Consider the following 15628-nt stretch of genomic DNA (forward strand, 5'->3'; position numbering starts at 1 on the left):
ACAACATAACTCATCTTCTTGTGCTGCAGTTAAAAGGCATCAAATAGCTTCTTTTTTTTCGATTATTTCATCGATACACTGGGCAACTAATTTAGAGCTTGCAGAAAATACAAGCCGACAAAATACTTGATTCAAACAAATGTATTCAGGTAATTAAATCAGGTAGATCCACTCATATCATAGCTACTAAGGGAAACAATTAGTCACATATTTGTTGATTAATTCAATGAATATGGCCCTCTGTAAGGGAAAAATAATCATATTTACAAATATATCAAAATAACAGATTCAAGGGATATTTGCCATAAAACATACAATTACCATACAAACTAATTCTCAGTCACATTCTAACAAGAGTAGAACAAAAGCACTTGTGGCATCATAAATTAACAATCAATTTCAAACTACATCCGATATCGATGCTTAATTTGTTCTAATAGTTTTCATCCAGGCTATTTACATGCACGTATGTAATGCCACACTTGTCTGCGGTTTTATTGCTATAAATTGTAATATATGTCCCCTCCCCCCCCCAAAAAAGCACTTAAAATATTCTCCCATAACTTGACATTTAACAAGAAGTAAGAGCAATTACAACACGATTCAAGTGTGATAAACATTTGTGAAAAACTTTCAGTGTTGGATGAAAAATAACCCATAAAGTATAACAATCTACAGAAAGAACAGAGATTGCTTTTTGTGTGGAGCTTCAGGACAGTTTGAATAACCTAACATCAGCAAAACTGAACAATCAAAAGTGATAAAATACAATCAGTGAATGTACATTCAATTGCAATGACTAGAGGAACCAACCCATCAGCATAAGGCTCTAATTGATTTGATCATTCCTTATAAAATAACCAGAACAGTTAATGAACTGAATGGTAAATACAGAACCCTGAAAAGGAACGAACAATTTGAACACAAATTTAAAGAAAATCAGGTCAAACCTGTCACACTAATCTCAACACAAGGGTCTACTTTGTCAAAGAAAAATCGAACAATTAACAGTTATGGACTGGATTCTAGCAGGTAGAAATGGGTTCAAACCTAAAACAGATCATTATGTTTATAAAAGGGTCATCTCCCTTAAAGAACGCAGTGGCTTGCATATTACGGCTGCATGTAACGTCGCAAGACAATTTGTCGGTGTCATCCCAGTGTTTCGTTTAAACAATATATAAATTCACACATAAATTGATTTTTTATCTAATATATATACTTGAAAGGCTATTATTTTTGTAACAGCGTAAATGGGATTCTAAGTAACGTAACATATCTTACACTGACGGACATTTTTCCTCTGGAATCGTCGGGAAACTTGTTGTTGATTTCCATCTTCGAACTGTCGATCTGTGGAAAGTAACATCTCAAGTGGTCCTTTAATAATCTGCAACTTCTCCTCTCCGTCCTTCTCAGACACCAGTCGGGGAGAAAAAGGGTTAAAAATAAGGCAGAGTGTGTTCTCGTTTCCAGCCGCACTGTCGATTCAAAACAAACCACTTTCTTCTTTCTTCACATTTGTTAATTTGTGATCATTTATTACTGGATGCCTTCCACATAGTTAGCAGGATAGAGGCCGGTCTTTCCATCCTTAAGCCGGCCTCTGCACCAACCCTGATCATCTTCTTCTCCAATTTTGGTTAGTTCTTCCCCTGGAGGGAGGAGGAGGAAGGGATGAATATTTGTATTGCAAAAACCCTACTGTGATCCGACAGACACGTCAAAACGTTTGCTGTTGTTTTTCAGTCTTTCACACCACGTACCTGCTTTAAAGGTGAGCTCGTCCTGCTCCTGTCCATCGTAGTCATAGAGGGCTCTGACAGCCACAGATACGACCGGAGAAGCCGGCTCGTCTTCGAATGGATTCCCGTCACCGTTGGTGGAGAAGGGGTTACCACCCGTGTCTTCATCCGACCAGTCTGGAGTCTTCTCCGTACTGCTCGCACTGGACGGACGGACAAAAGAGTCACTTAGAAAAATGTGTTTTTACATTCATCTCAGGGCCTTTACGCATCGACGGGACAATCCAGCATGCCGGGCGGAAGCAGGGACCAAAATTCAAAGTTAGAAAAAGCGAGAAAGATAAATGTAACACCAAGTACAGTTAAGTCGAACACACAAAAAGCCAAAAGTGCATTTCAAGATTCAGTGACAGCTTTGCGATTCGTCCTGAAAACTCCTTTTCCATTTAGTGCAGAAACATGCTTACTTTCGGCATCAATGCTACAAAGCAAGCGTTTGGTTCGGGCAGCATGACAAAGTCTCTTTGATGCCATTTTAAGATCAACAGCTTCAAGTGAGAGGGCACACAATGCAACAAAACAACATGACCACACATGAAGAGACACAGAAAAAATACAGCAAACATGAGACCAAGCAAGACAAATCAAGTGTTGTGAAGGCATGATTGGAGTTTAACCCGAGCGGCCAACAGAGGGAGCCACCTAAACACCAGAAAGAACTTGGCTCTGACAATGTTATAAGTGGAAAAAACAATAAACACACACCAGCACATATATAAAGTATTTACAGTCAGACCTGGTTTTATGTACACTTCTTTTGAAGTTAGACAGCAAGTACATTTTCAGGCAATTGTGAGAAAACTGATACTACAGACCAATCGCACACACGAGTGTATAAAGTGTGTCCATATTCAGATCTGACTGTAAGACATTTCCCACAGCAGAGGCATGGGCCCCCCCATGCGCATGACATGTAATGTTCTGCAAGACACGGCACTGTAAGAAGTGAGAAGGGACAGACACACATATTGGCGTTGTGTGCCAGCGTTCCAGCGACCATGCAGAGCAACACAACAAACTGCCACCTGAGGGAGGAGAGAGGGACGCAAGGAAGAAGGGATCAAAGTAACCGAGACAAAGAAACGGCGCGAAAAGAGACGCGGCACGATCGGCGATTCCGTGGCAACAAAGATAGAAACAAGAAAAAAAAAGGGGGCAGGGGAGGTTGTTCGGGAGTGTTTTCTCTTCTGTTCACCAACGTTTTTATTTCCTCTTTATTCACACTGATGTGGTTGACTGTGGTCTGCTGCTCCACGGCCGTCTCCTCCTCCTCCTCCATCTCCATCTTCTCCTCCTCCTCATCTTCTTCGTCTTCTTCATCAAAGGGGTTTGAGCCCACTGGCGCTGTGTTAGTGGGCACAGTCAGGCTGACAGCATGGGACACAGTGAGAGATCGGTTGTTGCATTGCACACACACAGACAGACAGGAAGACACACCTGTCACATACACGGCCTGCAGACATGCTTAAACGTACGCTGCACATGTTAGCACAGCCGGCTAACGAGTGTACTTCCTACAGTAGTGGGCGTCGCCAAGGAGCTTAGTGAACAGTAAAGTGTGGCTTTGTTTCACTCGATAGATGACCCAGAAGTGATTGTATTTCTGTGTAATAATGAACCTGAATAACATCAACACGCTTGTACAATCAGTTTGACTTGAGTGCCACTGCTTATACTAAAAAAAATGAAATCATAATTAGTACAAAGCTATAAAAACATCTTTCCTAGCGACACATCGAACACTTAATTGTCAGCTCCGGTTCGAGTAGGTGCTAAATCTCTCTGAAGAAGTCACATGACGGCTGTTTACTTCCTCCTATTGTCACTTTTCCGCATCAAGGAACAAACCTTGCAGCAGCCTTCCACCTGCATCAGAGGAAACACAGGGCTTCTACTCCCTGTTTACTGAGCTACCGGACCATGAACAGCTCTGGCTATCAGTTGGCTCTAGAGTGTGTGAAGCGGAGAAATGTGAACGCCTTTGTTTGCATAGTCATGCTCTCTGAGTTGAGCCTGAGGAGTTATTACACCAAACACCGTCTGGCACAATGTAACTTTGGACGGTTCCAGTCAACAAACAAACCTTTACAGCTACGATGTATTCTAAGAGCTGTGTTAGCGTCGTACCCGGTGGGCGTTAACATCTTTGTCGTTGAAGCTTCAGACGATCAAAAAAAGGCAAATATGTGATACGATTACGAATGAGGGCTTGTTTTTATCATGCTGATAATAAACTACTTAAACTACAGTCAGACCCAATTATGAAGGAAATTAAGAGGAAAACAACGTGCTGTAAATGCTGGATGGGGGAGAGTCACGTCAACAGTCTCAAGTTCAGGGGTCAAATGCTTTCCGTGCCTGACATTCCCTTTGTTGACTCCTCTACACACTCCTCAGTGCTCTCTGAATCCTGCTTACACACCACTTCCTACCGAAGTCTGAAACAAGGGGAGAGCTGCCAGAACACAGGGAAATCACGACTAACCTCACTTTAAATTCAAAACAACATGTTTAACACACATAGCAACTTGCTCATCCATGCAAAACTGTTATTTGCTTTTCCACCGCGATGACGGACGCATGAGCAGTTTGCTGTCGTTTCTACGAACCACTGTTATGTCCTTGGTGCTGTTGCCACAACACTAGAGACAGGTTTCACTGCAGGGACAGCTAAGTTCTTATCTTATCTCCTCTTAAAAAGATTACATCACGCTAATAAAGACTGCCAATCAAACACGGAGAGCCTCTAAACCTTTGCAGAGCAGTCTCAAACGAGCCTGTGAATTCCTCTTTTTCTCTCATGAAAACATGTTGAACTTTCTTTCCCTTTAATCACAAACCTGCCAAATCCAAGTTTCACTAAACCAGCCTTCTTTGAACTTCCCAGTAATATTCATGCAATAAAAATCTCTCTCTGTGTGTGTGTGTGTGTGTGTGATTAATGTATTTCCACATTACTTTTTTTGGATCGCTTTCAACTATGTACGAGCCGACTCGAGTCTCGCGGGGATGAATTCTTTCCCAACAAACTCTGACAAAATGTTTACTGTTGCCACAGAGACGGCTGTAGTACACCTAGACGTCACACCCGGAACTTCCCTCATGTAACGCTTCACATGCATTCCTGAAGAGGAAAACGCCATGTGTGGTGCGCTGGATTATCTCTGATGTCAGAGGGTTTGGATGAGGAAGACAGGGAGTGAGGGAGTGTGTTTTTGTTTTTGTGTGTGTGCGAGTGTGTCCGCGTTATGAACACTTGCTCAGTGAACCGTGTGTGTTTGTTAGAGACAGAAATATCTGATCAGATATCTACCTGCTGCTGGTCTTGGCAGGCTGGACAGGCTGGTCTGACCCAGTTGAACTGATGCCGGTCAGCGTGACACCCTCTGATGGCTTTTTCTTTTCTCGTCTGCTGAGGGTTCGGTTCAGGTCTATGGACCAGTCCTGGTAGACACACACACACACACTAGAAGTATTACCGTTTGGTGGAAAACATGCCTTCACAGCTAGAAAAAGTGGGAGATGAAGTCACAGGAATGTACACAGCACTATACACACACACACACTTCAACACAGTCCAGGGATCTGTGAAACATTTCACAGGCCGTGACACAGAGTGTTTGCACAGCACAGTGTAGACCTGAGAAGATGAGACACACAACCATGTACAGAATCCATCACCTGTTGAAAGAAACACCGAGGAGTCTCCCCTCTACCAGAGGCTAACCAGCGAGAGTGGAGCAAAAGAGAGACCATGACAACACAGTTATAGAAAAGAAAGTTGTTTTTAATACACATATATTTTTTTGGCCCACAAACGGACTGGTTTCATTCCTAGTCCCTGTCTGGCCCTCTGATACATCAGGTCTTCCTGTCTGGCTCATGTTCCCTGAGACGCTGTGACATTGCTGAGCCATGGTGGCATCATGTGACGTACTGCAGGGTTCACATGGACAGAAGGAAGACTGGAAGGGCCACAGACGGGTCAGCGTTCAAGGGTTAGAAAGAACAGAGAGTCTGAGCTGCGGTATTAGTGGTAAAGAGTCATTCTAGAAGTTCTGATATCCAGGAAAAGGTATGTAAACATCCTGGTGTTACCAGGTAAAGGGAACAGAGGAGGATATGTCCACATACTTCAACGCTGTGGTGTCCGCATGTACCAAGTGTCTTAATATCTTGATATGAACACAACCACCTCAAACACACACAGAGGTAGAAGGAGTTGTGAAAAGGAGCAGCCCTCCCATGCAGAACTCACTAAAATGGACCTTCTTCTAAAGGAGCGAGGATGGGACCAGTCCAAATTCTGTCAGACATGAGGAAAGGGAAGGTGGTGTGGAAAAGGGTTAAAGTGGACCACACAGTGTAAAGACTAAGGCTGTGCGGTATAAACTGAAAGTGCAGAAACGTTAGTTTGTGAATGTAGAAATGACTTGGAACAGCTAATTACTCGAGGGATTGCTTCTTTAACAAACAACATGAACTAAAGAGGCAGTGGCTTGCAGAATATTTGGATATCTACCAAGTTGGAGCCTCATTTTTGTTGTTGTGCATGTGTCACAGAAAAGACCTTCTAAAACCGAGCTTTACTCAGAAAGACAAACAGCCTGGTCATGATGGAAGTGGAACAAAGTGCCCCATCCCATCAGCCATGCCGTCAATAGCACTCAAAAGAACTGTAAATTGTGGCATTGCAAGCGCGTTAAGCTTTCTTTGCTTTCACGTCCTCTTTTTCTTATTTCACATCCTGTTGGGAAGATGCCATAAAGCAAATTCCTCAGAAAGATTTACTTCCACCCCTTGCTGCCAAACGGCATACGTCAATGACAAAAATGACACTGGGCATTAACTCCGGTTTGGGCTACGTGTAACATTGTAAAGAGCTATTGCAATACCGCCCATGACGTATTAGACCATTTCCTCTGCTCTCTTTACTGGTGGTTCCTACAGTTGGGCCTGGGAGAGCACCAGTCTTTAAGACTAGCATTTCAAGGTAAGTAAGGACTGTAATTAATTCTTCTGTAATTATTTATCTCACTAAATAATGTAAAAAGACTATTACTCTGCACAGTTCTCCTTCTCTATCTTCTGCTCTTTTATTCGTATGAATCCAGGCTGTAATACCTCAAACTGGGGCCAGTTCATTGGCATGCCGGGGCCGTGATTGGACCGGAACCATTTCAGGTCATCTTCAGCATCAGTGGCAGAGACCGTGTCTTCCAGCGTGTGGTAGACCGTCTGGAATCTATGGAGACAATGTTGTACATTATATTTCTAGGTGAGAAGCATCTCTCGCAGCTTTGTTCATGAGCTGCGACGTTTAAGTATTCAGACATTGAATGATCGGTGTCTGACCTGTGATTGGTTGAGAGATCCAGGTGCTGTTTCACCTCCAGCAGCAGCTCTCTGAAGAAGCAGATTCGTGTGTCTTCAAACTGCTGCCACTGCTCAAACACCTGCTCCATGTTCTCCATATACTGAGGGGTCAACTTGTCGAGTTCCTCCAGCGATTTCTGATAGCGTTCTTTAGTCTGGGAGAAAAAGGAGGAACGAGGTGACATTTGGAACACAATAAAAACACAATCTTGACACTCGACCTGGTCTATTTCCAAAGGTAGCCCTACCTTCTGCGCCTCCTGCTGACACTTCTCCAGCTTCTCCTGGAGCTTCTTTTGGGCTTCGGGGTTGTTGTTGCTCTCCAGTTTGCTGTTGGTCTCCCTGCTGGCTGCCAGCTTCTCTTCTTTACAGGCAGAGTGGTACGACTTCTTCATTGTCTCCATCTGTAGATTCAAAGGATCAATTAAAATACGGGCAACAGCGCCAGTCTTTTAAGGTGTGACTCAGAGCAAACCAAATGTGAAATGTGAATTGATTTTCTCTTTGTTAGTGAGGTTGATAAACCTAATATCATTACAACTAATATCCTACCAACTCATGTGAGGGAGGCAGCATGGAAACACTGGTGCTTGATATGTTAGACATGTGATGCACTCATCTACTCTATCACTTTGTTTGTATTTGAACAAATATGAACTATGGATGCGGACTCATCCCTTGTAGTTTTATCTGAGGAGTGTCTCGGTGTAAGTGGGGCCGAGGCCAGAGCGGACCGAACCATGAGGTCACAAGTAGACGAGAGCATCCTCCCTAATTTGATAAAGCAGGAGGTTGTGTGTCAATCCAATAAAACCCATGAGGACCATGAGTTGAATACTGCATCCCGTTTAGACTGTATGTGTCTATTATTGACATACTGCCCCTGTCAGCTGCTCATTCTCTAGACCAGTTAATTAGCCTAATTTCCTCTCTGCCCTCTACCCACTTGTCCCCGTCTGTCTGGTCCATCAATAAACCGCTAGAGCTACAAAACTGCATTGTTCTGTCGCCGCTCAATGACAAGGCCAGGATGTCGCCACCCCCTGCTGACATCACACACGCAGGAAATGGGGGCAAGGAGCCTGGAGGTTGTGAAACGTTTCGTGTCTTCGAGCATACAATATACTTGGATGTGCACGTTCTCATATGCGTGCACAGAAACAGAAAGGAATGTGCGTGCTGCCGAAGTAAACAGGCTTCTAAAATGAAAGCAGTAGTAGGAAATACATTGACCTGATTTTGAACTAAGAAGCCTCCCTGTAGTCCCTCAGTGTTTCCTTCCCTTCTACAGGCAGTCAAAGAACTACAGCACACAGTTAGCACACGATGGCTAACGTTTGGCAATAGCTTCTTGTTCAATATCAAGAGGTTGCGACTGTGGTTCGGCTCTGTTGTTGTTTAGCAAGCAGGTCGTCATGGAGGGAAAACAACAGCTAGCGAGTCAGTAATATGTAATCATGCGAACTGAAGGGTAAAATTGATTGTCATGGCTGTAATCAGTGACTTGAAAAATGACTTGCTTGTGGCTGTTTATAGATTAAAACATTATACTACATACACATCATACTATTTTGGTATCCAGTGAGCCACACCTCTTTGAGTTTCTTTGCCCAGGGTTTCTGAGCCTTGCGGAAGCCGTCATCAGCCTCTTTGGTCTCTTTGTAGCCGCCGATCATCTGTTTGTGGTAGGAGTCTCTCTGCCAGTTCTTCAGCTTCTCGTAGTCTTCCCCCATCAGTGCCGATTTCACCTCCATGTGGAGCTCGCTCACCTTCTCCGCCTCCGTGCACAGAGCGGTCCACGCCCGCTCCAACGTGCCATACTGAGGGCCTGAGGGAAGAGATATCGACCAGTCAGTGTCTGTGACAGTCATGCTTTCAGGATTACACCCGGTTTCACCAATGACGCCTCTACCTTTTTCTATGAGTTGCCGCCAGCGCTTTCCCCATTCCGTCAGCTGCTGTGCGTAAGACTTCTCAATACGCGCCCGCTCGTGAAGACAGGTCATCAGATCATTACAGAGCCGATTGCCGTCGTCGACCCGCTTCACCGATCGTTTGTAGTTACCAACCTGAAAACCAGCAACAGAGAAAACAGAGAGAGAGTTGAAAAGGAGATAGAAAATGTTAGCTACGGCTATGGATATGTATTTATTTAGAAAACATTGAATACATTTATAGCGGCGTTAGCGGCGTTATAGTGCAGTGTTGCGGTTACGTTGTGATAAATCACTAGATTTATTGCAAGTTCATCAGATGTGAACGTCATCTCAACACACTACAGAAGAATTATGACCCTGGGTTTAGGGGCAGGTGGTGTGAAGGAATTCATGCGTCTCACCTCCCAGAAGCTATCACTGGAGACATCGATCATGGAGCCATCGTAGGAGCCCGACATCGCTGCTGCCCTCAGTACCACTCAGAGTGTGGGGTCTGGAAGAACACAGGGAAACAAACGAGTGTCAGTGAATGTGATTAAAAACAGCCGCTTAGCCTGATACTACATCAGATATTCAAGCTATAAATAAGTTCAGGTCATGAATAGTTTTTTATTTTTATGTTCAAGAGAGAGTAAGTAAGTAAATAATTGATAAGGAATTCAGTTTTAGTAATTTATCTTTATTTGCTGGTTACAGCTTTACAATAAAAAGAAACTTAATTTGTATTCATTGTTAATTAAAGGGAACACAGTTGATCAGATTCATTGTAGATTATATGAACATGTATGATTAGATTTTCTTTCCAGGGTAAGCTTCTCAAATATAGCATGGAGTGAGCCAATATTAGAGGTCGTTGAGTTATTAAACAAACACAGCAAAGAGGAAGGGAAACATGCGTTTTAATCACGTTAAACAATATCATTCAGTCACAGCAACATTCCTCAGACATTGATAAGAGGGTGAATAATACGGTGCCTAAGAAAATAAATAGTTCGGAGGAGTAATACAGAAAGAAATAGAAGGGGAAGTTGAAGCGTGTGATCTGGTTTGATAATCTAAGCAGCAGGTGGTTTCTTTTTTCATCCATTTCTATAACCTCACATCCCTCAACACACGACCAGCTGAACCACAGTGGTTGCTGGCAGCACAGAGTCTGAGCTGAAGAAGCACACAGTGGGCAGCTTCCGTTGCCTTCGGACGGGTACCACAGACACTCCTCTGTTACTCTCCTCACAGCCATCACTTCAAAACTCAACAGGCTCCCTTTATTCATCCCCTCCGTCCTCTTCCTCTCCTCCCTCAGCGTCTCCTCTCCTCTACAGCCTGACTGGCCCTGTTCAGATCTACCATCTCATAGCCATATATATATATATATATATATATATTTATTTATATATATTCAGATTGTGGTCACGCACAGCTGAGATCGACTGCAGTGGATTCCCAGCATCACAACTCATCTAAAATGCATCTCAAGTGACCACTCAAGATCGGATTTCACTTTCCAGCTCGCATTTAACTGCACCTCTGAGACCACTATTAGGAGCGAAATACATTTGAATTCATCAGTGATGCTCGTCTGTCATTCTATTACACAATGAACAGACTAAATGATGGATTCAGGGCTTAAATTTAACATAAACTCATAATAGAAACAACCAGATTTGACAAGGATCCCTTAAATTGGATATTGAGGAGTTGTGACGAAGATATGGTAAAATAGTGTAATAATCCTATCGTACGTATTGTTGATCTTTCTGTTAAGATATGTTTTGGTACTCATCTTGGTACAGCCTTCGTCACTTGTTATTCTCTAGACTAGTCTGATACTCAGTCAATCATCAATGATATCTGATAAACACTCATCTCTAATGTGGAGCTGTCCCCTTGTGATCAGATCATACAAGCTGCATTTTAGTGCCAAGTGTGAACACACGAGGCCTTTATCAGCTGAGAGAGACAGCGAGAGGATGATGGCTGGTGTGTGTGTGTGTGTGTTGGCCAGTGGTCAGTGGTCAGTGGCCCATACCCTCCAGGGCAGGACATGGACAGAGGGCAGTATTGTGGTCACTGCTAGCTTGGGAACAATCCTCCCTTTAACTGTGCTTGTAGTTTGCAATCAGGTCAGTCAAACAGACACACACACACACACACACAGTGAGTCCAGAGTTTTGTGTTGCTTCACAACCATTAATAACAATATTAATGCACAAATAAAAAACCACGGGAGCCTATTTGTCAGCATCACACACGACCCAGCCCAGTCTTGTCATCTCGTCCCTTTGGCATTTCCCCCACCAGCTGTCCACATTCCCCAATCATTGCTGCAGCACAAGAGAGGGACACAAATATCTGCTCTAAACATGGCAACAAGTCTTCAGACGTCGACCGCTGCTGAGCACAAACCTCCATATGTTTCGTAGTCCTGAGATCTACACGTTTCTATTAAATCAAGTGGCTCTACCAGGACACACATATACATATAGATATGGAAAATGACTTTCCGTAGCCCAAAGATCTCTTTATTTGGAATTCCTTTCATCACAGAAGCTATTTCCCAGGCCTGATGTCATCAACAGCGAACAGGAACAGCCGTCTGGACACCCTCGGCTCTGCAGGACGCGGGGAATGCGTTAAACAATTGAACGCAGCTTGACCCACAACTGTAAACAATGCTGTTGACTAAGGCCAGGTCTGAAGTCCACTTAATCTGTCCCTCGACAGGAGAACACAGAGTGCTACTATGCACAAGCAAAGAAACACATGGGAACGAGGACGTTTGGTACAGAATGTCAATCCATCTGACATTGTTTTTTTTTGTCAACATAAATTCAAAGACAACCGTCTTGCTGACAAATGCACAATTTCATCAAGGCTGCAGAGACTTGGAACAGGGCTTCTTAGATTACAGGCTTAGTGATGACGTAATCAAACACAACAGTGATATTCACTGAAGTCTGATAAGTAAAAGCACCGAGCAAGCTGGAATGCGGTCGCAGACGACAGCCTTAAGACAGCCTTAAGATAGCCTTAAGATAGCCTTAAGATTGAAGTGAAACGAATGCATTCCTCAGCGCTGTCATGTCTGAACCGGCTCACAAATCATTTCACAAATTTTGCCACAGATGAGGCAGACTTTAAAGTAAAGTAAAGAAGTAAGGGGTTCACAAATATCCGTAGTTTGTTAATTTGCAAGCGGTGATTCAGAGCGACAGCTGCATGTGACCGGCTGAGGCCACAGATGACGGTGTGCGTTATTAAAAGCACATGAAAGCTTCATGTGCTTTGCTGTTAGACATCGACATGAGAGGCCGATGACCTTCTACGACCGCCGTGAGGAAAGGGAGCATCGGAGGATGGGTGAAGAAGACGCAACCAAACGTGCAAAACGTCGGGGCATAATAGACCCTTGTGTGTGTGTGCAAGAGACTAGACTGTGTCTATGTTTCCCAGAGTGCTCTGGTGTCATGGCTGAAGAGCAGGAAACAACAGCAGAGACACACAACTGACAGGCGCACGCATACCTGCCCTGCAGTTTGTTTAGTGAGTGGAAAATATAACCAGAGACACCAACCTGAGAGGTATTTCTTCACAGACTGCACACACATTTTATATCAATTCTGTTATTTTTAGCACATTTGACTCATAAAGATGCGGGGGGGGGGGGGGGGGGGGGGGGGTCGTGTTATTTAAACTGTAGTGATTGAGGTGAGTCCCTTCAGAACAAACGCTTATCAGCAGAATAAAGCAAGGACATCAGAGTAATGTCGCACAATCTCAACAGTTTGTTTCCGCCTCACTCTGGCCGGCCTCCTAATCGCTACCTGCTGGAGAGAGGAAACGTGTGCACGGTGAGTGTTCCTGAGGTTCAGCCTCGTTAGTGTAAACAAGAACCAACACCGCTCACAGGTTCTGTCTGAAGCAGAATGCACAAGTTAAACTTCCATCCCGAAAAATCATTTTGACCGTCCGGATGTCAGTGTGAAATGTCAGTGTGCCCACGTAACACCAACAAGCAGTCCTCAAAACCCAAAGATGTTCGGTTTGCAATGATTTACCAACCGTTTCTCAAAAGACACAGCAACAGTCAACTCACAATCATGAGTACAAGAGCTAACCGTGGGGATTGAGGGTGCGATTACATAACAAGCATGCTTTAAAAATACTCTAGCGCTCTACTTTGCCAATGTCTTAATCACATGAAACTTGCTTATCTAAGCAGGGGTGATCTTTTTTTTGTGTTAGTTTCCATTTCCTTCCTTTGTTGCATAAAGCAACTGCAATATCTCACAGGGAGGGAGTGCAGCTGAGCCGATCTATCCCTTCAATATTGCACTTTCCCAGCAGGACATTGCTAAATCCCGACTGGGCTGTGAGGGAGAGAGAAAAACACGACCATTCCTTTGCTTCTTTCTCTCCGGTTGCACACAAGCTTGGAGGTCAAAAGTTTCCATGGCAGACGCAGGTCACAACCTTGATTTTCTTTCCCCGTCAGTCATTCACCTCTGCCCTCCTTCCTCGTGTGAGCTCAACAGCTGCACAGGACTGCTGATCGGACGGCAGCGTGGCCTTTCAAACCTCTCGATAACTCACTCCAGCTTTTATAGAGATCACTGACGGTCCATCAACACCAGGTCCACTGTAGCCTCATCAGGAACCCCTTTGCTCCACGGTCAGGGGGAAAAAACAATGGCATTTGTTCCACACTTTCAAGCATTTTCCACTGGACAGGCCAGCGGCATAGAGAGGAACATAATAGAGGGAAATTCAGTATTACATGACAGGGAAGGGGAGATCCTGACGTCACCGACGGGCAAATTGTGCCCTTTTTCCTGTGGAAGCCCCGGTCACATGTGATGCATTTAAAGCTGCAGACCTTTCAGGAAAGTGCCATAAACAAGAGTCATCTGCTAGCCCTGTGACCTATCATGGTGTCTTCTTCTGTACTGTATGTGTGCACATGCAGCAATTCTCTCTAACCCTGTTTTTCTAGCTATGATGGATGTAGTTGTTGTTCGCTCATATGACGACGGCTACATGAAGTACATGACTCAATTCTGCAGGACAATGGCTCATATCCTTTTGGTTGCTTTGTGTGTGTGTGTGTGTGTGTGTGTGTGTGTGTGTGTGTGTGTGTGTGTGTGTGTGTGTGTGTGTGTGTGTGTGTGTGTGTGTGTGTGTGTGTGCGCGCTTTTGGAGAATATGCCAATAAAGATCCCTGGAAATGGAAGAGCAGAGCCTTCAGCCTAAATTGGGATACCCAGTCTAAGTTTAGCTGTGTTCTGTGACAGAGCAGCGCGATCACTTCACATGGCCCCCCAGAAAAAAAAGGGGAACCACAGAGCTTTCAGTACTGCTTCGCCCTGACAACAATACTCACCCAACAAACACAACATATAAAAGCTTGCAGTCACTAGGCACATCTAAATACTCAGCTGCATGACTGTCAACTTCCACTGATTCATGACATTGTCATGAGTATTGACTGTCACACTCAGAAGATAGGCCAGGCTCCCTACTTCCTGCTCCAAGTGATTAATAACCTCGTGTTGACTTCTGTAAATTATCCCAACATTACAGCCACTCCGATGAGAAACCTAACATATACTTCTGCACCTGTAACTTAGGTGAAATGTGCAGAAGTACCAGGAGTCAGGACTGAACTTGGCAGCAAGTTGGCACTGCGCAATTTAAAACCCACTGGCTGGACTGAGCACGGAGCAGCAGGAACTGAGCCATTTCTCTCCATAGGAAATTATATAAAAGTATGTAATATTGTAGACATAGCATGCAGGATGATATATGACATCGACCAGGAGGTTATCTTTACTTGCGAAACCCTGCCCCGCCCTTTATCACTCCAGGCAATGAAACACTAGTCTCTCTGATACAGACAGTCAATGGCGAACTAGTTTAACTTGTACCTTATATCCTAATACACAACATAAGTCACTGAATTACTTCCATTGTCATGTATTTTACTAACTTAAATCGTGTAAAACTTTGACCACAGTACCATCCTCCTTAACTTTAAAGTTAGCCCCCTGACGTCAGCTCAAATGTTGACGAATTACCCACAAACCCCCTTGGTTAAAAAGTTAACCGATAAGACGTAGAAAGTCTTTGTTTAAGCTCACCTGGCACCGGTTTATTCCCGTTCACGGGTCGTGTTTAAGTGAAGAGTTAAATTCTCTTGGTGGTGTCAATTCACCAAATCTTTTCGCCCGTTTTTCTGCTCCGCAGCAGCAGCACCATCGACCAACTGACTGACACCACCGTCAGTTAGCACAGCACGGCGCAGGGCATCCTGTCCACCTTTTCAAAATAAGACCAGCAGCGAAAGGGTGAAAAGTAAACAAGTAAACGTAGAGTGATAAAATGACAAATGTATTTTATGTAGCCTAAATATAAAATCGAATTCATCCCTAACAACTTAATTAGGTTACATTTGTATTATCAATAGAGGCACCACAGTGTCACCGCGAGGGCCAAACACCTACCTTTATTTTC

The 15628-nt window shown here is 44.0% G+C and overlaps 1 protein-coding gene across 3 annotated transcripts; it reads right to left on the minus strand.

Moving 5' to 3' along the window:
- Positions 1-10: 10 nt before the first annotated feature.
- On the minus strand, positions 11-15391 carry pacsin2 (protein kinase C and casein kinase substrate in neurons 2). Of its 3 annotated transcripts, XM_079183564.1 has the most exons (12): positions 15256-15391; positions 9520-9611; positions 9094-9250; positions 8774-9009; positions 7430-7585; positions 7161-7336; positions 6930-7050; positions 6064-6111; positions 5119-5249; positions 3005-3172; positions 1767-1948; positions 11-1655 (listed from the first exon to the last, which is right to left on the minus strand). In XM_079183564.1, exons 2-12 carry the CDS (start codon positions 9574-9576, stop codon positions 1543-1545), a joined length of 1545 nt encoding a protein of 514 aa, XP_079039690.1. In that variant the 5' UTR covers positions 9577-9611; positions 15256-15391; the 3' UTR covers positions 11-1542. The 3 variants fall into 3 exon arrangements, with proteins under 3 accessions (XP_079039690.1, XP_079039691.1, XP_079039692.1); XM_079183565.1 differs by lacking the exon at positions 6064-6111; XM_079183566.1 differs by lacking the exon at positions 3005-3172.
- Between the last annotated feature and the right edge of the window lie 237 nt (positions 15392-15628).

This window comes from Pholis gunnellus (genome assembly GCF_910591455.1).
Source record: "Pholis gunnellus genome assembly, chromosome: 22".
NCBI lineage: Eukaryota > Metazoa > Chordata > Actinopteri > Perciformes > Pholidae > Pholis > Pholis gunnellus.

Excerpts from the sequence above, each read along its gene's own strand:
- pacsin2 (XM_079183564.1), bottom strand. The coding sequence starts at position 9,576 with ATGTCGGGCTCCTACGATGGCTCCATGATCGATGTCTCCAGTGATAGC. Across the intron at positions 7,586-8,773 it reads GGGCAAAGAAACTCAAAGAG|ATGGAGACAATGAAGAAGTC; the intron begins GTGTGGCTCACT and ends TTGAATCTACAG. Across the intron at positions 3,173-5,118 it reads CCTGCCAAGACCAGCAGCAG|CCTGACTGTGCCCACTAACA; the intron begins GTAGATATCTGA and ends CCATGCTGTCAG.